General features: G+C 41.2%; 1 protein-coding gene across 2 annotated transcripts in view; it reads left to right on the top strand.

Moving 5' to 3' along the window:
• LOC112071510 (galactose-3-O-sulfotransferase 2-like) overlaps positions 1-24,454 on the top strand; it is a 57,845-nt gene that overhangs the window by 21,557 nt on the left and 11,834 nt on the right. The window contains exons 1-4 of one of the 2 annotated variants that reach the window (XM_024138956.2): positions 9,402-9,729; positions 11,232-11,351; positions 21,588-21,738; positions 21,862-22,008. In XM_024138956.2, the coding sequence (XP_023994724.1) occupies positions 9,707-9,729; positions 11,232-11,351; positions 21,588-21,738; positions 21,862-22,008 (441 nt within the window). In that variant the 5' untranslated portion in view covers positions 9,402-9,706. Of the gene's footprint in view, positions 1-9,401; positions 9,730-11,231; positions 11,352-21,587; positions 21,739-21,861; positions 22,009-24,454 lie in introns of those variants that run through there. The other variant, XM_024138957.2, reaches the window with a different exon arrangement.

Genomic DNA, 24,454 nt, shown 5'->3' with positions numbered 1-24,454 from the left:
TACAGAGCTTGCTCAGGAATGGCAGCAGGCAGGTGTGATGCATCTGCACCACAGTGAGGCGAAGACTTTTGGAGGATGGCCTGGTGTCAAGAAGGGCAGCAAAGAAGCCACTTCTCTCCAGGAAAAACATCAGGACAGACTGATATCTGCCAGAAGGTACAGGGATTGGACTGCTGAGGACTGGGGTAAAGTCATTTTCTCTGATGAATCCCCTTTCCAATTGTTTGGGGCATCCGGAAAAAAGCTTGTCCGGAGAAGACAAGGTGAGTGCTACCATCAGTCCTGTCTCATGCCAACAGTAAAGCATCCTGACACCATTCATGTGTGGGGTTGCTTCTCAGCCAAGGGAGTGGGCTCACTCACAATTTTGCCTAAGAACACAGCCATGAATAAAGAATGGTTCCAACACATCCTCCGAGAGCAACTTCTCCCAACCATCCAGGCAAAAGTGATAACTAAGTGGCTCGGGGAAGAAAACATCGATATTTTGGGTCCATGGCCAGGAAACTCCCCAGACCTTAATCCCATTGAGAACTTGTGGTCAATCCTCAAGAGGCAGGTAGACAAACAAAACCCCACAAATTCTGAACTCCAAGAATTGATTATGCAAGAATGGGCAGCCATCAGTCAAGATGTGGCCCAGAAGTTAATTGCCAGCATGACAGCGGATTGCAGAGGTCTTGAAAAAGAAGGGTCAACACTGCAAATATTGACTCTTTGCATCAACTTAATGTAATTGTCAATAAAAGCCTTTGACACTTATGAAATGCTTGTAATTATACTTCAGTATTCCATAGTAACATCTGACAAAAATATCTAAAGACACTGAAGTAGCAAACTTTGTGGAAATTAATATTTGTGTCATTCTCAAAACTTTTGACCACGACTGTACATACATGGTAAGCAGATGTCATTACGAGTGTAGCGAAATGCTTATGCTTGTAGATCCGACGGTGCAGCAGTATCTAACAGGTAATATCTAACATTTCACAACAAAACCTAATACACACAATCCTGTAAAGGAATGGGATGAGAATATATAAGTATAAAATATATGGATGATCAGTGACAGAGTGGCTAAGATGCAATAGATAGTAAAGAATAGATAGTGAAGGATACAATATACAGTATATACATATGAGATGAGTAATGACTAATGCGAGATATGTAAACATTCTTAAAGTGGCATTATTAAAGTGACTAGTGTTCCATTTATTAAATTGGCCAATGATATCAAGTCTGTAGGTAGGCAGCCGCCTCTCTGTGCTGTTTAACAATCTGATGTTCTTGAGATAGAAGGTGTTTTTCAATCTCTCTTTCCCAGGTCTGATACACCTTGTACTGACCTCGCCTTCTGGATGGAAGCGGGGTGAACAGGTAGTGGCTCGGGTGGTTATTGTCCTTGATGATCTTTTTTGCCTTCCTGTGACATCGGGTGTTGTAGGTGTCCTGCACCACCCTCTGGAGAGCCCTGTGGTTGTGAGCGGTGCAGTTGCAGTACCAGGCGGTGATACAGCCTGTAAAAGTTAGTGAGGGTTTTCGGTGACAAGCCACATTTTTTKAGCCTCCTGGGGTTGAAGAGGTGCTGTTGCGCCTTCTTCACCACACTGTCTGTGTGCGTGGACCAATTTCAGTTTGTCGGTGATATGTACACCGAGGAACTTTCCACCTTCTCCACTGCTGTCCCGTCGATGTGGATAGGGGGGTGCTCCCTTTGCTGTTTCCTGAAGTCCACAATCATCTCTGTTGTTTTGCTGACATTGAGTGAGAGGTTATTTTCCTGACACCACACTCCGAGGGCCCTGTGCATATTAAAAGACCAGTTTGTCTTATATAATGCTGAATGGACCGAATGTAATGGTCATTCTGCATTTGAGTACTGTAATTATAATACTGTACATTAGGTCCAATTTATTCTTTACCTTTACACGTGATATTTCTTGGTCTTAGACTGAATGGACTGAAGGACTGAATGGAGCCTAATGCTCTTCATGCATTCAGTAATAGATAGCTACAATACAAATGCATATTATGTGCATAGGAACCCTTTGAGTAAGACTAAAGGGATCTGGATGTGGCCTGATGGTCATCATACATTTATACTGAACAAAAATATAAATGCAACATGTAAAGTGTTGGTCTCATGATTCATGAATTGAAGTAAAAGATCCCAGAAATGTTCCATACACACAACAGCTTATTTCTCTCAGATTTTGTGCACACATTTGTTTACATCCCTGTCAGTGAGCATTTCTCCTTTGCCAAGAAAATCCATTCACCTGACAGGTGTGGCAAATCATGAAGCTGATTAAACCGCATGATCATTACACAGGTGCACCTTGTGCTGGGGACAATAAAAGGCCATTCTAAAATGTGCAATTTTGTCACACAACACAATGCCACAGATGTCTCAAGTTTTGAGGGAGCATGCAATTGGCCTGCTGACTGCAGGAATGTCCACCAGAGCTGTTGTCAGAGAATTGAATGTACATTTCTCCATAAGCCGCCTCCAACGTCGTTTTAGAGAATTTGTCAGTAAGTCCAACCGTCCTCACAACCGCAGCCACCCGGACAGCTGATGAAATAGAGGAGTATTTCTGTCTGTAATAAAGCCCTTTTGTTGGGAAAAAGTCATTCTGATTGGCTGGGTCTAGCTCCCCAGTGGGTGGGCCTGGCTCCCAAGTGGGTGGTCCTATGACGTCCCAGGTCCACCCATGGCTGTGTCCCTGCCCAGTCATGTGAAATCCATAGATTAGGGCCTAATTTATTTATTTCAATTGACTGATTTCCTCATGTGAACTGTAACTCAATAAAATCTTTGAAATTGTTGCATGTTACATTTATATTTTTGTTCAGTAGTGTAATAGATACTGTACTGTACATTAGTTCCTTAACATTATTATGTGATGTAGTATTTATTATATGTCGATATTAAAGGGATAGTTCACCCAAATTACAAAATTGCACATAGCAGCCAGGTTATCAAACCCAAAGCATTGATTGCTGATACTGTCTCCCCTTGTCCTATGACTGCTTATAGAGTAAGGAAACCAATATTTAATTTTGGTGAACGATCCCTTTAAATTTGTCAAAAATAATCTAGTCTTCTTTTTTTTATTGGTTGCCACAGATTAATCTCTACACTGCAGCGATGATACATTTTTAGGTTATCCTTTGATTTATTTATATTTTTTATTTATATTTTATTTTAATATAGGTGATCTCATCCCATTGAGATTATAAAAGGAAATCTATTTTTTCAAAGGGACACCTGTCCAAACAAAATGTCCCCATGCCCAGCAATCAAACACTACAGTTTGGGCTATTATAATTTATCCTTTATTTTATGGTGGTCCCATTGAGATTTTAAAATCTATAACAAGGGATATCACCCCAAAACATTTCCCCAGCAATCAGACATTACAGTATTTAGGTATTATTACACCAGTATTATTATCACCGGTATTATGATTCAGTATTAGGTGGTGGTAGTGTTGATCCTATTGCCTCTAGGTAAGTTCAGCTGGGTTCAGTCACACGCTCTGCCCGGTCTCTGCTCTGGAGGATCCTTCATGATAATTTAAGATAAAACAATGAAACTTACGGTTACTTTTCCATCAGTTCGTTTTTTAACCTTTGTATACTTAAGGGGTGCTTTGAGGAACCCTTTTCAAAAGAGCGGTGCGTTTTGGAACCAGCATTGTGCTCGTGAGTAAAGGGCGCTCGTGCGTACTATTCGAATTGAGACGGTCGGTCAAAAGATGCACTGGAAGCGGGAAGCGTGTGGATGGTTGTAGACCCCTACAGGTGAAAGACAACTGCAAAGGATCGATGAGAAAGGTGAGTAAATGTTAGCTATTCGATAGCAAAGTTCATCATGTAATGTAGTCTTCGTTTTTCATCAGCTAGCCTGTAATGTTAGCTGCTAATTGTTGTATAATTGTTGGTACATTTTAGCTAACGTTAGCTTGCTAGTTAAAGTTACTGTAATGTTAGCTAACTTTAGCTAGCTAGATTCAATATTGCAAAATGTTCATCCTCATTTAAACCCATAATACACTCTCACCACTCCTTCCATCCTCCTCCCTTAAGACTTTCACACACACAGAGAGAGAGAGAGCGCGAGAGCGAGGTAACCCAATCTAGGTTATATTAAAGGTGAAATATGCAGAAATTGTTCCGCCATTTCCTGATTGAAAAAATTCTAATAGTTTGCCTAATTTCAGTTTGTGTCAAAACAAGCATTCATTGTGTAAAGAATGATTGTACCATCTAAACCTCTGTTGAATATATTTTCCATAACCCAAAATATTGTATGTTCAGCAGTTTGAAGCAGATGTACTAAACTGAAAGAAAAAAGAAATGTATATGTTACATTTGATAACAACTACTCATGTTGACTGTGTCTTATGTCTTTCAGGGTGGTGTGTCGGGATGGACTGCTCTGATGGAGAAACTCAACCTCCACAAACTCTACGCCTACAGTGGGGCAAAAAAGTATTTAGTCAGCCACCAATTGTGCAAGTTCTCCCACTTAAAAAGATGAGAGAGGCCTGTAATTTTCATCATAGGTACACTTCAACTATGACAGACAAAATGAGAAAAGAAAATCCAGAAAATCACATTGTAGGATTTTTTATGAATTTATTTGCAAATTATGGTGGAAAATAAGTATTTGGTCAATAACAAAAGTTTATCTCAATACTTTGTTATATACCCTTTGTTGCCAATGGACAGAGGTCAAACATTTTCTGTAAGTCTTCACAAGGTTTTCACACACTGTTGCTGGTATTTTGGCCCATTCCCCATGCAGATCTCCTCTAGAGCAGTGATGTTTTGGGGCTGTTGCTGGGCAACACGGACTTTCAACTCCCTCCAAAGATTTTCTATGGGGTTGAGATCTGGAGACTGGCTAGGCCACTCCAGGACCTTGAAATGCTTCTTACGAAGCCACTCCTTCGTTGCCCGGGCGGTGTGTTTGGGATCATTGTTATGCTGAAAGACCCAGCCACGTTTCATCTTCAATGCCCTTGCTGATGGAAGGAGGTTTTCCTCAAAATCTCACGATACATGGCCCCATTCATTCTTTCCTTTACACGGATCAGTCGTCCTGGTCCCTTTGCAGAAAAACAGCCCCAAAGCATGATGTTTCCACCCCCATGCTTCACAGTAGGTATGGTTTTCTTTGGATGCAACTCAGCATTCTTTGTCCTCCAAACACGACGAGTTTGAGTTTTTACCAAAAAAGTTCTATTTTGGTTCATCTGACCATATGACATTCTCCCAATCTTCTTCTGGATCATCCAAATGCTCTCTAGCAAACTCAGACGGGCCTGGACATGTACTGGCTTAAGCAGGGGGACACGTCTGTCACTGCAGGATTTGAGTCCAGCAGGCGTAGTGTGTTACTGATGGTAGGCTTTGTTACTTTGGTCCAGCTCTCTGCAGGTCATTCACTAGGTCCCCGTGTGGTTCTGGGATTTTGCTCACCGTTCTTGTGATCATTTTGACCCCACGGGGTGAGATCTTGCGTGGAGCCCCAGATCGAGGGAGATTATCAGTGGTCTTGTATGCTTCCATTTCCTAATAATTGCTCCCACAGTATTTCTTCAAACCAAGCTGCTTACCTATTGCAGATTCAGTCTTCCCAGCCTGGTGCAGGTCTACAATTTTGTTTCTGGTGTCCTTTGACAGCTCTTTGGTCTTGGCCATAGTGGAGTTTGGAGTGTGACTGTTTGAGGTTGTGGCCAGGTGTCTTTTATACTGATAACAAGTTCAAACAGGTGCCATTAATACAAGTAACGAGTGGAAGGACAGAGGAGCATCTTAAAGAGAAGAAGTTACAGGTCTGTGAGAGCCAGAAATCTTGCTTTTGTAGGTGACCAAATACTTATTTTCCACCATAATTTGCAAATAAATTCAATAAAATCCTACAAGGTGATTTTCTGGATTCTTTTTCTCATTTTGTCTGTCATAGTTGAAGTGTACATATGATGAAAATTACAGGCCTCTCTCATCTTTTTAAGTGGGAGAACTTGCACAATTGGTGGCTGACTAAATACTTTTTTGCCCCACTGTATGTAGATATTCCATTACAAATCTGCCGTTTCCAGCTACAATAGTCATTTACAACATTAACAATGTCTACACTGTATTTCTGATCTATTTGATGTTATTTTAATGGATAATTTTTTTTGCTTTTCTTTCAAAAACAAGGACATTTCTAAGTGATAAACTTTTGAACAGTAGTGTATATATGTATGTTTTTATGTTTAGATTCATAATATAATTTAAAAGTATGCATTAAGTATGCATCTGTAATAGAATAAATGTGGCAAAATGTCTACATTACGAATGTAGACATTAATAAAGGCATTTCTAATAATGTGGGACGTGACGCTTGGCATTCAGGCCAAAGAGTTCAATATTGGTTTCATCAGACCAGAGAATCTTGTTTCTCATGGTTTGAGAGTCTTTAAGTGCCTTTTGGCAAACTCAAAGCGGGTTGTCATGTGCCTTTTACTGAGGAGTGGCTTCCGTCTGGCCACTCTAACATAAAGGCCTGATTGGTGGAGTGCTGCAGAGATGGTTGTCCTTCTGGAAGGTTCTCCCCTCTCCACAGAGGAACTCTAGAGCTCTGTCAGAGTGACCATCAGGTTTTTGGTCACCTCCCTGACCAAGGCCCTTCTCCCCGATTTCTCAGTTTGGCCAGGCAGCCAGCTCTAGGAAGAGTCTTGGTGGTTCCAAACATCTTCCATTTTAGAATGATGGAGGCCACTGTGTTCTTGGGGACCTTCAATGCTACAGAAATTGTTTGGTACCCTTCCCCAGATCTGTGCCTCGACACAATCCTGTTACGTTGCTCTATGGATAATTCCTTCGACCTCATGGCTTGGTTTTTGCTCTGACCATGCACTGTCAACTATGGAACCTTATATAGACAGGTGTGTGCCTTTCCAAATCATGTCCAATCAATTGAATTTACCACAGGTGGACTCCAATCAAGTTGTAGAAACATCTCAAGGGTGATCAATGGAAACAGGATGCACCTGAGCTCAATTTCGAGTCTCATAGCATAGGGTCTGAATACTTAAGTAAATAAGGTATTTCTGTTTTTTATTTGTAATAAATCTGCGAAAATTTCAAAAAACCTGTTTTTCCTTTTTCATTATGGGGTATTGTGTGTAGATTGCTGAGGATTTTTATTATATTTAATACATTTTAGAATAAGGCTGTCAAGTAACAAAATGTGGATAAAGTCAAGGGGGCTGAATTCTTTCCGAAGGCGCTGTACAAAGCTGGTTTGAATCCCCGAGCCGGTAAGGTGGAAAAATCTGCCATTCTATGTTTGAGCAAGGCAGTTAACCCCCAACAACTGCTTCCCGGGCGCCGATTAAGGTAGCTCCCCGCACCTCTCTGATTCAGAGGGGTTGGGTTAAATGTGGAAGACATATTTCGTTTGAATGCATTCAGTTGTGCAACTGACTTGGTATCCCCTTTCCCTTCCCATTAATTCAGCTCCGCCCTGGGGTTTCTGTAACACTGGATTGATGCAAATAATCATGATTCTGCCAGGTAGGCATACAGTGCCTTCAGAAAGTATTCACACCCCCTGACTTTTTCCAAATTTTGTTGTGTTACAGCCTGAATTTAAAATGGATTACATTTAGATTGTTGGCCACCCCATAATATGAAAGTAGAATATGATGTTTTTCCGACATTTTTACAAATTAATTAAAAATGAAAAGCTGAAATGTCTTGAATCAATAGGTTTTCAACCCCTTTGTTGTGGCAAGCCAAAATCATTTCAGGAGTAAAAATGTGCTTAACAAGTCACATAATACGTTGCATGGATTCACTCTGTGCAATTATAGTGTTTAACATCATTTTTAATGACTACCTCATCTCTGTACCCAACATATACAATTATTTGTAAGATCCCTCAGTTGAGCACTGAATTCCAAACACAGATTCAACCACAAAGACCAGAGAGGTTTTCCAATGCCTCGCAAAGAAGGGAACCTATTGGTAGATGGGTAAAAATGTAAAAAAGCAGACATTGAATATCCCTTTGAGCAAGGTTAAGATATTAATTACACTTTGGGTGGTGTATCAATACACCAAGTCACTAAAACAATACAGGCGTCCTTCCTAACTCAGTTGCCGGAGAGGAAGGAAACCGCTCAGGGATTTCACCATGAGGCCAAAACAGTTACAGAGTTGAATGGCTGTGATAGGAGAAAACTGAGGATGAATCAACAACATTGTAGTTACTCCACAATACTAACATAATTGACAGAGTGAAAAGATGGAAGCATGTACAGAATAAACATTTTCCAAAACATGCACCCTGTTTAGCAACAAGGTAATAAAGTAATACTGCCAAAAATGTGGCAAAGCAATTCACCTTTTGTCCTGAATGCAAAGTGTTATGTTGAGAGATTAATTTACCTTTCAACAGGACAAAAACCTATAACACAAGGCCAAATCTACACCTGAGTTGCTTACCAAGAAAACAGTGAATGTTCCTGAGTGGCCGAGTTCCAGTTTTGACTTAAATCTACTTGAATATCTATGTCAAGACCTGAAAATAGTTGTCTAGCAATGATGAACAACCAATTTGACAGAGCTTGAAGAATTTCGAAAAGAATAATGGGCAAATGTTGCACAATCGGGGTGTGGAATGCTCTTAGAGCCTTACCCAGAAAGACTCAGCCATACTTGCAGCCAAAGGTTACATATGTAAATGAGATATTTCTGTATTTCATGTTCATAAATTCCTGGTTTGCATACCCATTCTTGCCTTAACATTTATCATAACTTGAAACATTTCCTACTTCCCTACCCCATGCTGTTTGAGAGCTCAGCCCGTGCTCTGTATGTGTGCAGGCCGCATGTAATAAATACACATAATGAACGAACAGCTTCCGGTATCCATCCTTAAAAAAAAAATCCATTATAAAGCCTAGATTTATAAACTGCCCATTGACGGGATGATCATCCGGGTTTCCAAAACATCACCTGTATGTCGAGATCTGACAGACAGGGTCATTCCCGTGCTGTTGTTGCTTCTTCAGAAAGTTTGGGTCAATTGCACYTTACTGTTTGAATAAATCATGATGATAAAAAAACGTGACCATGTACATTTATTTCACTGGAACCCTGGCAACCAATTAAAAATGTGTTGCACTGCCAAGTCAAACGGTCGCAAATGTGACTTTTTTGGTCGCAGCATCGAACACTGTGTGCGCGCGCTTGTTTGTGTGTGTGTGTGCTGTGTCTGTGTCCCTGTGTATGTTTGTGTGTAACTCCCCCGCCTCTCATGACCCTCACCCCTGCACATAAACATTTACGCTTACAAAGCCAACCCCTTTCTCTCCGTCCAAACCTGTTTTATCCCAGAGCCCTGAAGGAGCAGCTAGCCAGCAAGGAGAAAGGCGCAATAATAAAAGGGAATGCAGCTTGACAAACAGCACTGCGAGGGCGTCACGTAGCATCCTACGGTAGCCTAAAATCGTAACGCAAAACCTCCGGGATTTTATACAGAAGACAATAATAGTCGTTAATCTATAGCGATGGCTTGATTTGATCGGTGGGTTTTCGGTAAAGGCACGGCCAGGGCTCGTGCCTTCGAGATGCACCGTGGCTCCTGCTGCCGCCAACCGCTGCAACACGCCACGGAAACCGCCACCGGCCCGGTTCTATCATGGCTTTCAAACGGAGAGCGAGGTAAGAACACCGAGTTTGTGTTCAGTCGAGACCGGGACGGGGCTTGCATTGCAATCCGAGCCAGCAGCGGAATCGGACAAGGGAGGTTGATAGATGCAAGGGTCTGAATTTCTCATTGAAACCGAAGCTGAGATTGATACAGACAGACAGCGGTGGTTGTTTTATTACGGTCGGTCTACTGAAAGGAGAATCCCACCAAACTAAGGCCCCCACGTTCGTGCGATAATGTCTCTTCCTTAAGCGATACCCTTCATTGAGCATTCCGTTTATATAATTTGTATTAGGGCGTCTCACAATGTTACTTATGTTAAGCGTTTGCTTGCCTTGCTTGCTTACTAGCAGGTCGACTCATCATCACCATGCTCGCTTGTGTGACAAACTGAAATCCGTGATTTCGCTCTGTCTGTTACGATTCTGTGGTGTTAGCTAGAAAGATTAATGTTCAATCAGCAGTGTTCTTGTCTGTGGTTAATGCTTAATGCCTCGCCTCCTCTCAGTCCGAAAAACCTTTGTGCTTGATTGAACACCTGGGAACATTGAAGTATATTTCCACCCACTATCTTCGTGTTTATCATCATTTTATTATAACAATAAATCAATGCATTATAGCACACAGCAGAAGAGGTTATTACTGTGACATAAACATTACAGCGGGACAGTAGGCTAGAGCTGTAGCAAGCTATCTAGCAGTACAATGCCTGTTACTGTTGTGGCTGAAAGAGTCAGTGACAGGTTTGCACAGCACAGGGATATCATTACAGTACCGCTAAACCAATTCCTTTTATGATGACATGTGATACTGCATTGAACCAGATACCCCTATTTAGAAGTACTCTATAGGCCTACTTCCACTATTTTTCAAGCACTACCCTTGCGAAATAGAGGAAAGTAAACAAACGCATCAATGAAGAGTGAGTAAATAGTGTGCACACACATATGAATTCATGAAATTCCTCTACCCTCTATAGACTTGTTGTTTAGGTCAATTATTCCTTGTTCTGTTTACATACTGTGTTCGCTGACATCATACTCAGAGAATGTGCTTGCTGATACTGGTGCTTCTCACTGGTCATCACAACCCTCAAGTCATAATTGTTTGGCGACCCATGCAACGCCGCCGCTCTCACACTACCTTTCTTTATCTTTCTCCCTCCCTCTATTTCCCTTCCTCCCTCTCTCCTTATTTCTCTGTCCCACTTCCACTCCCCTCTATCGCTCCTCCCTTGCTCTTTATACCCTCTCCCCTTCTCCTTCCTCTCCTGCCCCACTCCAGGAGGATGCGGCTGGGGCCTACGTGGCTCTGAGCCTAACCCTTATATTAGTTTGGTGTGTTATATCATATTTGTTTGGTGACCCATGCAATTCTCTCTCTCACTGTCTCTCTCTCTGTCTTTCTCTCGCACGCACACACACACACACAAAGGGTTTGCGGCTGGGGCACATGTGGCTCTGGACCCTTAAATAAATAACAATAATATTTATAATTCTCTCCCTCTCCACAGGAGGATGCGGCTAGGGCTGGGGCGCTATCGGGTGGGGCCCATGTGGCTCTGGAAGGCCCTGCTGGTGTTCGTGGCCATCGCCTTCGCAGGACAGTTACTGGGGGTCATCTTCAACAAAAGGTCAGAGGTCCTCCACCCCAGCATGGTCCCAGATCAGTTCCTGCTGTCTTTGCAAACTCCTGTTTGACAATGAGCGTTGGAGTTGGCAAGAAAGCGCAAACAGTTGTGGGATCAGGCTATAGCTACTCTGCAGCTCTTTGTAAAAACAACGTCTTCTTCTTTTTCTATTCTATCGTTCTTCAATAGAGAATAGAATCAACTTCCCTATCCCAGTCCATAACCAGTATATAACCAGTATAGGAACAACCAATACAGCAATATGTTGTGTTCAGTCAACTTTCACCTGCACCTTTAGCAATTTGCTATTTGCACCTTCCTCTTTTTTTCCATATTGCTTTCATCAGCAAAACAATGAAGAAAAATACATTGTAGTAGCACCTACATCATAGAGACTTACCTTGTACTGTATGTTACGTCTTGGTTCATTAATAACCTCTAAAAGTCTAAGCTGTTGGGGGGGTTCTACTTAGCTAACATATGGAATTGTTTTAAGATGATCATACCATGGGTCATTTAGCTATATGATTTTTAATTTTAGGACCCCTATATATTTATAAAATATTTAATAAAATATTGAATTTGGCCTTAACTACTATATCCCATGGAAACGCATTGAATAACACATTCATAAATGGCAAAAAAGACAGTAAAAAAATCAATAATAAGGTATAAGGTTTTGAAGTGTCTGGCCGATATCTAGGACATATAAGAAAGCTCAAGAAATATTTAAGTACGTTTTTTTTACACATATTTAACCCCTTATTTTGGTTGGCATAAAACTACCTCCAAACTTCGATTCATTTGTATGGTTTCCTTTCGGACAAGTCCCTTGACACTTTTTAATATTTTTTAAATTATATTTAGCCTTTATTTAACTAGCCAAGTCAGTTAAGAACAAATTCTTATTTACAATGACGACCTACCAAAACACAAAAGGCCTCCTGCGTTGGACGGGGGCCTGGGATTAAAAATGTAAAATAAAACAACGAGAGAGACACCACAACACTACATAAAGAGAGACCTAAGACAACAATATAGCATGGCAGCAACGCATGACAACACAGCATGGTAGAAACACAACATGGTAGCAGCACAAAACATGGTACAAACATTATTGGGCACAGACAACAGCACAAAGGGCAAGAGGTAGAGACAACAATACATCACACGAAGCAGTCACAACTGTCAGTAAGAGTGTCCATGATCGAGTCTCTGAATGAAGAGATGGAGATAAAACTGTCCGGTTTGAGTGTTTGTTGCAGCTCGTTCCAGTCGCCAGCTGCAGCGAACTGAAAAGAGGAGCAACCCAGGGATGTGTGTCTCCGTAATCTAGAATGGGTAGGATCGTCATCTGAATCAGGGTTAGTTTGGCAGCTGGGGTGAAAGAGGAGCGATTACGATAGAGGAAACCAAGTCTAGATTTAACCTTAGCCTGCAGCTTTGATATGTGCTGAGAGAAGGACAGTGCCATACTCCCAAGTACTTGTATGCAGTGACTACCTCAAGCTCTAAACCCTCAGAGGTAGTAATCACACATGTGGGGAGAGGGGCATTCTTCTTACCAAACCACATGACCTTTGTTTTGGCGGTGTTCAGAACAAGGTTAAAGGCAGAGAAAGCTTGTRGGTGTAACGGCTGTCGTAGTCGTTCTCCTCCTCAGACGAGGAGGAGCATGGATCGGACCAAGATGCAGAGTAGTTAGTGTTCATATTTTAATGAAAAATCAACAAAACACTTCAAAATACAAAACCAACAAACGTGACAAACCCGAAACAGTCCTGTGTGGCCCAAACACAGTCACAGGAACAAACACCCACAAAACACAAGTGAAACCCAGGCTGCCTAAGTATGATTCTCAATCAGGGACAACGATTGACAGCTGTCTCTGATTGAGAATCATACCAGGCCGAACACCAAATCCCAACATAGAAAATCAACCATAGACCAACCCACCCAACTCACGCCCTGACCAACTAAAATAAATACAAGACAAAGGAAAACAGGTCAGGAACGTGACAGTTGGACACTAAGAAAGCTTTGTTGTAGAGCGTTTAACACAAAATCCGGGCAGGGACCAGCTGAGTATAAAACTGTATCATCTGCATATAAATGGATGAGAGAGCTTCCTACTGGCTGAGCTATGTTGTTGATGTAAATTGAGAAGAGCGTGGGGCCTAGGATCGAGCCTTGGGGTACTCCCTTGGTGACAGGCAGTGGCTGAGACAGCAGATTTTTTGACTTTATACACTGCACTCTTTGCGAGAGGTAGTTTGCAAACCAGGCCAAAGACCCCTCAGAGACACCAATACTCCTTAGCCGGCCCACAAGAATGGAATGGTCTACCGTATCAAAAGCTTTGGTCAAGTCAATAAAAATAGCAGCACAACATTGCTTAGAATCAAGGGCAATGGTGACATCATTGAGAACCTTTAAGGTTGCAGTGACACATCCATAACCTGAGCGCAAACCAGATTGCATACTAGAAGAATTCTATAGACATCAAGAAAGCCAGTCAGTTGATTATCGACAAGTTTTTCCAACACTTTTGATAAACAGGGCAAAATAGAAATTGGCCTATAACAGTTACGATCAGCTTTATCTCCCCCTTTAAATAAAAAACGCACCGTGGCTGCCTTCCAAGCAATCGGAACCTCCCCAGAGAGTAGAGAGGTTAAAAAGGTCAGAGATAGGCTTGGCGATGGTAGGGGCAGCAACACTAACAACTTGGGGTCAAGTTTAAGGAGCTCCTTTAGCACCTCGGACTCAGTGACCGCCTGCAGGGAGAAACTTTGTAGCGGGGCAGGGGAAAAGAGGGAGACGCATCGGGGTAGTTGCATTCGAAGGGGTGGGAGATTAGGAAATGTTGGACGGGCAAGGAGGCATGGCTGAGTCAAATAGGAATCCTGACTTAATGAAGTGGTGATTAAAGAGCTCAGCCATGTGCTCCTTGTCAGTAACAACCACATCATCAACATTAAGGGACATGGGCAGATGTGAGGAGGAGGGTTTATTCTCCATGTCTTTAACCGTTTTACAGAACTTCTTGGGGTTAGACCCACAGAGAGAGACCTGCCCCTTAAAGTAACTAACTTTGGCCTTCCGGATAGCCTGAGTGCACTTATTTCTCATCTTCTATGGTGGCATGTTTGTTTGTTAACAATACCACTGAAAATATGAAAAAATAAGGTCCAAGCGTCTTCGACAGTGGGGATCAAGCTGATTCTATTCCAATTTACAGAGACCAGGTCATGAAGGAAGGCTTGCTCATTAAAGTGTTTTAGCAAGCATCTATGACAAATCCGGACTGGTCGTTTCACTGAGCAGCCATTACGAAGACAGGCTGTAAAACAGTCATCACTAACGTCATTACAGAAAACACCAGACTGATACCTATCAGGATTATTTGTGAGGAAAACGTCAAGGAGAGTAGCCTTTTCTGTGTATTTGGAGTCTTACCTTGTGGGATTGGTAGTAATCTGAGAAAGATTTAAGGAGTCCCATTGCTTTAGGACTTGGTCAGGTGGTTTAAGTATGTCCCAGTTTAGGTCACCTAGCAGGAAAAATTCAGACGTAGTGTAAGGGGCCAGGAGAGAGCTTAGGGCAGGTAGGGTACAGGCCGGTGCTGATGGAGGACCAGCAACAGTCAACAAAGAGCTATTTGAAAGTTTAATGCTTGAAACTAGCAAATCAAATTGTTTGGGGACAGACTTGGTGTAGACAACCGAGCACTGAAGGGGATCGTTGGTAAAGATTGCCACTCCCCCACCTTTGGAAGATCTGTCTTGGCGAAAAAGGTTATAACCAGAAAGGTTAACATAAGTATTCAAAACACTTTTCCTTAACCACGTCTCAGTAATGACCAACACATCTGGATTGGAGCTGTGAACCCACACTTTCAATCGATCCATTTTAGGTAATATGCTTCTAGTGTTAACGTGCAGAAAACCCAGGCTTTACGAGAGCAGAAATCAGTGAAGCAGATATCAGAGCACAAGTCAGAATTGGGGCTAGCAACTGTAGATGGGCCAGGGTGTACATGCACATTTCCAGATATCATCAGCAGTAATACGATCAAGGCACGGCAGAGGACAGGGATAGCTTTGCAGTGTTGATTTATGACATTTGAATGTGCATTAGATGGCAACAAGATCATATTGTACAGCAATCTCATCAGGTAAAATTAATATAAAGCCGGTGAGAGGTGGTAAGAATAGGATGGGAGGCCAAGAGTCCGTGTAACCAATAGAGAGCCAGAGTCCCGAGTGTGGGAACAAACATAGTCTGTCCCACGGTTGGGCAAATAAGCAAGTTCATAGTCATCAAAGCATGCATGAGTCATGAGGCAAATAGCATAAAGCACAAGAAAAAAATATAACGACTTGGGGCTAGCCATTGTAAGTTCAGAGTCACTCGCCCCAACAGTGTGTGTGTGCTGGAGGTGAGCGAAAACTCGGGAGAGAGGGGGGAGTGTGGCATGGGTACCTGTACCAGACAGGGGGAGACAGGCCAGGGCAGACAGTGAACAGATCGCCAGGTGGAATCCAAGCAGCAGTGTCACACCCACATGGGATAAGCTTTTTTCTGGAGACAGATTCCGTGTAGAAAATGCCAGGGAATGGTCTCTGAACAGCGGGAGGGGGCTTCAAAGGCCTCTGGATTTGGGTGGGTAGGCTGTGAGACTCTCCTGCCATTGTTGGGCTCAAAGGCTTTGACACCTCTCACTTCACACCTCAGTGCTAATTGAAGTTGTATCTGTTCTGTCCTAGCAAGCTTGGTAGCCTTAACTTAGCATTATGGGGGTTGTAAGAGCAAAACGGAGAACACCATCATGTTCGTGAGAGTCTCATCTTTACATAAAGTTTGTAGGTCAAACCGTTTGGACGCTACAGGCGTTTTCGTGAGAAGACAGATTTTTTTGGATGTCTCATGGTCTGACAAAAACTGCTGTAGCTCGGCCACCTTCCATCATAGATGCGAAGGCTGAAATAGGTAGATGCGGTGGATTATGACGCAGCCCATGCACATTTTTTTTTATGTAACTGTATTTAGAAAAAAGCATGCTAAGTGACCTGGTCCGTGTTGTCTTCTAGAGTGACCCAACTGTGTGGATAGAAGTGTGTCCAGTAAATAACTACAGTATCTATATGGGTCTTTCTATAAACTAGGGTACCAGTGAGGATTTCCTACACTGGACAACTTGTTACAGCTGTTGATAAGTCATTGATAATAATCTGCCAATTTATTTCATGTCATTACATTAACCTCTCTGGTACAAGTGGAGCGTCCCACCTCGACAACAGCCAGTGAAATTGCAGGGCGCCAAATTCAAAACAACAGAAATCCCATAATTAAAATTCCTCAAACATACAAGTATTATCCACCATTTTAAAGATAAACTTCTTGTAAATCCAACCACAGTGTCCGATTTCAAAACGGCTTTACTGCGAAAGCACACCATGCGATTATGTTAGGTCAGCACCTAGTCACAGAAAACCATACAGCCATTTTTCCAGCCAAAGAGACGAGTCACAAAAAGCAGAAATAGAGATAAAATGAATCACTAACCTTTGATGATCTTCATGTGTGTTTTGTTCGATAAAGTTCATATTTATATCCAAAAATCTCAGTTTACATTGGCGCGTTACGGTCAGAAATGCATTGTCTCAAACAAACATCCGGTGAAAGTGCAGAGAGTTGCAGAAATACTTACAGAAATACTCATCATAAACATTGATAAACGATACAAGTGTTAAACATACGAATAAAGATAAACTTCTCCTTAACGCTGTGTCAGATTTCAAAAAGGCTTTACGGAGAAAGCACACTTTGCGATTATGTTAAGTCTGCACCTAGCCATAGAAACCCATACAGCCATTTTCCAGCCAAGGAGAGTGCCACAAAAGTCAGAAATAGCATTAAAATCAATCACTTACCTTTGATGATCTTCATCTGGTGGCACTCCCAGGTCTCCATGTTAGACAATAAATGTTCATTTTGTTCGATAATGTCCCTCTTTATGACCAAATACCTCCTTTTTGTTCGCGCGTTTTGTCCAGTAATCCAAATGCTTAGGTCCAGGCGAAAGTTTTTAAAAAGTACAATAAAAGTTAGTAGAAACATGCCAAACGATATTTAAAATCAATCCTCTGGTTGTTTCTGTCATAAATAATCAATAATATTTCAACCGGACAAAAGCTTCGTCAATAGGAAAGGAGAAACAAGAAAGGCGCATTCCCGATCAGGCGCATGGCTGATGAATGGAAATTTCCACTGGCCACTGATTGAAAGTGCTGTATCTCCCTCATTTTTCAGAGTAAAAGCCTGCAACAATGCCTAAAGACTGGCCACATGTAGAGGAAGCCATAGAGACCGTGAACTGGGTCCTAAGTCTTTGTATGGTGGATAGGCTTTCAATGGAAAAACAGCCTTTCAAAATAATAGTACTTCCTGGTTGGATTTTCCTCGGGTTTTCGCCTGCCATATCAGTTCTGTTTTACTCACAGACATTATTTTAACAGTTTCGGAAACTTTAGAGTGTTTTCTATCCAAATCTACTAATTATATACATCTCCTATCTTCTGGGCCTGAGTAGCAGGCAGTTTAATTTGGGCACACTTTTCATCCAAAATTCCGAATGCTGCCCCCTACCCAAGTGAAGTTAAGATATAAGAGGGATCATAGCTATATTCAATAAAATTTACGAGTTGATTTAAACCTATGTTTAACCCTTTATCATGGTCGATGTTTTAACAGAAAGTCCAAAATGTCCAAAATGCAAGGACTTTCTGTCCTTGCATTTATGGCAGTTTAAGTTGTCGTTATATCATATATTAAGCATTAATCAGTTAAATTAGACATTGAACTTGAACCCTGTAAGAATCCTGGATCTAGCTGTTGTACAGTTCTTTTGTATAGCGATCTCAGAAATGCAGTGTAACTGACATTTTGTGTCTTATGTTATGTGGTGAAAACAGTTTAATGGGCACACAAATCCAAAATAATAAATGTAATTGAAAAATAGAATAATTCTAACTGAAAGAGTCACTTTTTACTTCAAACCTAAATCAATACTATCATTAAAGTGGCTCTTCAATAATTATGCATAATAGGTTACTTGTTGGATTCACATTAGGTGTCAAGCTGTTTAATTACGCCCTGATATTTTCACACATCATCATCTGATCCAGCAAGGAATTTTCAGAATGACAACCAAGTGACCGTTAGCTGTTGTGATAGTGCATGCGATGCTACAACAGCCCAAGTGCTGGGGAAAAGGTGTTCGCGGGGAATGTCCAGAATATTTTGGTGTCTCATTTGTTACGCCGGTGAAGAGAGTTGTGCCTGGATTCACGTTGGATCTAATATCCCTAGCGAATTGAGGTTGATCATCTGTTGTTGTATGTTTGATTTACAGCAGTGTCTCGTTCGATTTAACAGAGAAAGCATCAAGGTAATGAGTTCATGTTTTCGTATGTTTTTGTGCCTCGGATTGGACACTGTGTAGGATAGACTAGTGCGCAACACCCAACTCTCTTCCTGTTAATTATTCTGGATATAATGACAACAAATTACATAGCCTAGTGGACTTATTGACAATATGATCTGGTAATGAAATAACATGACAAATAAAGTTTGTTTAACATGTTACACCTGCAATGTTAAACAATGCAAGGGGCTTGAATTTGTAGCTCAGAAATGTTTTGTTGGAAAAATTACTTGTGTCATGCACAAAGTAGATGTCCTAACCGACTTGCCAAAACTATAGTTTGTTAACAAGAAATTTGTGGAGTGGTTGAAAAACGAGTTTTAATGACTCCAACCTAAGTGTATGTAAACTTCCGACTTCAACTGTATTTTAGAATCTAATAATTTGAATAACAAATTCTTTATTCTTAAAGTGGTAATGGCCTACTTTTTCTTTTACACTTTTGCATGCTTTTTGGGGGTAGGGGTTCTATATTAGGCCCTAAATGTACAATTATATACAGTTGAAGTCGGAAGTTTAGATACACTTAGGTTGAAGTCATTAAAACTCGTTTTTCAACCACTCCACAAATTTCTTGTTAACAAACTATAGTTTTGGCAAGTCGGTTAGGACATCTACTTTGTGCATGACTGTTACATTCGTTGTTGGAATGAGACCAAGGCGCAGCGTGGTAAGCGTACATCTTTCTTTATTTGAGGGAGGAATTTTTTTTTTTTTTAAATGGATAAACGAACGTAACGTTCAGCAGGCTACACAGTAACAGTACAAAAACAAGATCCCACAAACTCAGGTGGAAAACAGGCTGCCTAAGTATGATCCCCAATCAGAGACAACGATAGACAGCTGCCTCTGATTGGGAACCATACCCGGCCAACAAAGAAATAGAACACATAGATTTGCCCACCCAAGTCACACCCTGACCTAACCAAATAGAGAATAAAAAAGGCTCTCTTAAGGTCAGGGCGTGACAATGACACAAGTCAATGACACAAGTCATCCAACAATTGTTTACAGACAGATTATTTCACTTATAATTCACTGTATCACAATTCCAGTGGGTCAGAAGTTTACATACACTAAGTTGACTGTGCCTTTAAACAGCGTGGAAAATTCGAGAAAATTATGTCATGGATTTAGAAGAGGCTAATTGACATAATTTGAGTCAATTGGAGGTGTACCTGTGGATGTATTTCAAGGCCTACCTTCAAACTCAGTGCCTCTTTGCTTGACATCATGGGAAAATCAAAAGAAATCAGCCAAGACCTCAGAAAAACAATTGTAGACCTCCACAAGTCTGGTTGGGAGCAATTTCCAAACGCCTGAAGGTACCACATTCATCTGTACAAACAATAGTACACAAATATAAACACCATGGCACCACGCAGCCGTCATACCGCTCAGGAAGGACACGCATTCTGTCTCCTAGAGATGAACGTACTTTGGTGCGAAAAGTGCAAATCAATCCCAGAACAACAGAAAAGGACCTTGTGAAGATGCTGGAGGAAACAGGTACAAAAGCATCTCTATCCACAGTAAAACGAGTCCTATATCGACATAAACTGAAAGGCCGCTCAGCAAGGAAGAAGCCACTGCTCCAAAACCGGCATAAGAAAGCCAGACTACGGTTTGCAACTGCACATAGGGACAAAGATTGTACTTTTCTGAGAAATGTCCTCTGGTGTGATGAAACAAAAATAGAACTGTTTAGACATAATGACCATCGTTATGTTTGGAGGAAAAAGGGGGAGGCTTGCAAGCCGAAGAACACCATCCCAACCGTGAAGCACGGGGTTGGAGCATCATGTTGTGGGGATGCTTTGCTGCAGGAGGGACTGGTGCACTTCACAAAATAGATGGCATCATGAGGTAGGAAAATTATGTGGATATATTGAAGCAACATCTCAAGACATCAGTCAGGAAGTTAAAGCTTGGTCGCAAATGGGTCTTCCAACTGGACAATGACCCGAAGCATACTTCCAAAGTTGTGGCAAAATGGCATAAGGACAACAAAGTCAAGGTATTGGAGTGGCCATCACAAAGCCCTGACCTCAATCCTATTGACAATGTGTGGGCAGAACTGAAAAGGCGTGTGCGAGCTAGGAGGCCTACAAACCTGACTCAGTTACACCAGCTCTGTCAGGAGGAATGGGTCAAAATTCACCCAACTTATTGTGGGAAGCTTGTGGAAGGCTACCCGAAACGTTTGACCCAAGTTAAACAATTCAAAGGCAACGCTACCAAATACTAATTGAGTGTATGTAAACTTCTGACCCACTGGGAATGTGATGAAAGAAATAAAAGCTGAAATAAATCATTTTCTCTAATATTATTCTGACATTTCACATTCTTAAAATAAAGTGGTGATTCTAACTGACCTAAGACAGGGAATTTTTACTTGGATTAAATGTCAGGAATTGTGAAAAACAGAGTTTAAATGTATTTGGCTAAGGTGTATGTAAACTTCCGACTTCAACTGTAAATTATACAATTGTATAACATTGAGGTTCTTGAAAATTACAATTAAGTTATTGAAACAGTCCTTGAATTTGACTTATCAATGTCTGTATGAACCCTGCTTAAAGAATGTATAGTCATATGCCTATGTTGTTGGATAGGTGGAGTTATGGGCCAATTTGCATACATTTACATTTATTCCTCTCAGTGCACATGTGGAACTGCGTAATTTTTAAAATTTATTTTTGTTTCAAACCATTTTGAAATGATCATCTTTTCCCCCTCCCCTCATGTAGCCTCCAGCAGGACAGGTCGCGGTCGCTGTTCTCATCCGACGGCCAGGGCCCGTCTCTGGGCTCCTGTCGGCCCCACAGCCACGTCATGTTCCTGAAGACCCACAAGACAGCCAGCAGCACTGTTCTCAACATGCTTTACCGATACGGAGAGGTAGACTACTTCATCTTCAGTTTGGCTTTCCTTCAGCAAACTTATTTTTATGTTATATTGTACAATTTCTTTTGGCTCTTTGAAAGCAGCTTGAAATCCATAGTCTTGTTCTTGTTCTTCTAGGAGAGGGATCTGTGCTTCGCCCTGCCTCTGGGGTACCAGTTTGGCTACCCTCTCCCCTTCAACGCACACAGGGTCAAAGGTTATAGAGGGCCCCACGTGGCCGAGTTCAGCATTATGGGAAACCACATGCGCTTCAACAAACCAGAGGTACGTGCTTTAGATTATTAATTGTGTATTTATTTATTTTCTTCCAATGTGTATTTATTGAGGTTTTTGAACAGCAAAAAAAAACAACAAACAAACCCATTAACAGGGCAAGACACAAGGTCAATTGTATTGTAATTCTTCCTATATTCATGTGCATGTGAGGACATGTTTTATTCTATATTTACACGTTGGCCTATTATTTATTGAGGAAACAAACAAAATCATAGGACAGAAGGGAGAAAAAAACTAATACAAAACAGAATATTATTTAAAAAAAATGTGTGCGTTAGTTAAACACAGATTATTATTTGCATGGAACTGATGATATCTTTTGTAGGTTTGGCAGGTTCCCTTGTGATTTGTTAACTGCTTCTGTTGTTGGCAAAGAAAAGGACAGTGACAGTTGTATGTGAACGTTTCAACAGGATGGAGCAATTTAGCTACCAAAAGTATGTGGACACCTGCTCGTCGTACCTCTCATTCCAAAATCATGGGCATTAATATATAGTTGGTCCCCTCTTTGCTGCTATCACAGCCTCCACTCTTCTGGGAAGGCTTTCCACTAGATGTTGGAAAGGAGTTCCATTCAGCCACAAGAGCATTAGTGCATTTGTGAGGTCGGGTACTGTGTGTGTGTGTGTGTGTGTGAGAATGGATTACTTTTGGGAACAGGAGCGACCAGAGCTTATTAAAACAGGTTTGTTAGTGGATACTTGTTAGAAAACATCAAAGACTGGGATTCAACTTCACAAACATTAGACTCATTGCATGACGCACACACACACACACACTAATCCCTCTGTCACGATCGTCTTTAGGTGAAAGAGAGGACCAAGGCGCAGCGTGATATAAATACATCTTCTATTTATTGAAGATGAAACAAACATCAACACTAATACAAACTAGACAAAACGTGACGCTAACAAACGAAAGTGCAGACACAAGCTACTAACGTCAACCATAGACAATTACCCACAACCTACCTAATGCCTATGGCTGCCTTAAATATGGCTCCCAATCAGAGACAACGATAGACAGCTGTCTCTGATTGAGAACCAATCCAGGCAACCATAGACTTACATAAACACCTACACTGAACACAACCCCATGAACTACAAAACCCCCTATACAATACAAACACCCTAGACTAGACAAAAAACACACAAACATCCCCCATGTCACACCCTGACCTAACTAAAATAATAAAGAAAACAAAGATAACTAAGGCCAGGGCGTGACACCCTCTAAAATATTTTTTACATTTTCTTTAGGGGCTTTAATATTGCAGATACATTGTGGCTTCTATCAATGTAATTGGCTGCATCATTTCCAATCCCCCATATACATTACCGTTCAAAAGTTTGGGGTCACTTGGAAATGTCCTTGTTTTTGAAAGAAAAGCAAAAATTTTGTCCATTAAAACAACATAAAATTTATCAGAAATAGAGTGTAGACGTTGTTAATGTTGTAAATTACTATTATAGCTGGAAACGGCAGATTAATTATACAATATCTACATGGGCGTACAGAGGCCCATTATCAGCAACCATCACTCCTGTGTTCCAATGGKACGTTGTGTTAGCTAATCCAAGTTTATAATTTTAAAAGACAAATTGATCATTAGAAAACCTTTTGCAATTATGTTAGCACAGCTGAAAACTGTTGTTCTGATTAAAGAAGCAAGAAAACTGGCCTTATTTAGACTAATTGAGTATCTGGAGCATCAGCATTTGTGGGCTCGATTACAGGCTCAAAATGGCCAGAAATAAAGAACTTTCTTCTGAAACTCGTCAGTCTATTCTTGTTCTGAGAAATTATGGCTATTCAATGCGAGAAATTGCCAAGAAACTGAAGATCTCGTACAATGCTGTGTACTTCTCCCTTCACAGAACAGCACAAACTGGCTCTAACCAGAATAGAAAGAGGAGTGGGAGGCCCCGGTGCACAACTGAGCAAGAAGACAAGTACATTAGAGTGTCTAGTTTGAGAAACAGACGCCTCACAAGTCCTCAACTGGCAGCGACCAAAAATTAAGATACATACTGTATATATATATATATGGACAGTACCAAAACAAATTATTTAATGATTCTGTTTCTTTGCAGCAAAATGTGCAGAGCTGGGATGGTTGTATCCCCCATATATATAACATTCTATTGGTTGCAAGAATTTTGTAAGTAATTTAAATTGAACATTTTGTATCAGTTCATAAACCATGTGCCATGGAAGCGGTACATCGACAATCTCTTCACAACAATTTTGCAATCTGTATTGCACAGCTGTCATGTCTTTGGGTCCTTAAATGAAACGGGTATACTTTTTTTAATCACAATTTCCTTTAAACAATTTTGGTCTTTAATGCAGGGCTGACAGACAAATTCCTTACATTTTCCGCCTTCCACTTGCCTTTTCATTTTTGCGGTAATGCCACAATTAGTTGGTTGTA

This window comes from Salvelinus sp. IW2-2015, unplaced genomic scaffold, assembly GCF_002910315.2.
Source record: "Salvelinus sp. IW2-2015 unplaced genomic scaffold, ASM291031v2 Un_scaffold1627, whole genome shotgun sequence".
Lineage (NCBI taxonomy): Eukaryota > Metazoa > Chordata > Actinopteri > Salmoniformes > Salmonidae > Salvelinus > Salvelinus sp. IW2-2015.
This window is presented reverse-complemented; position numbering and strand designations above follow the sequence as displayed.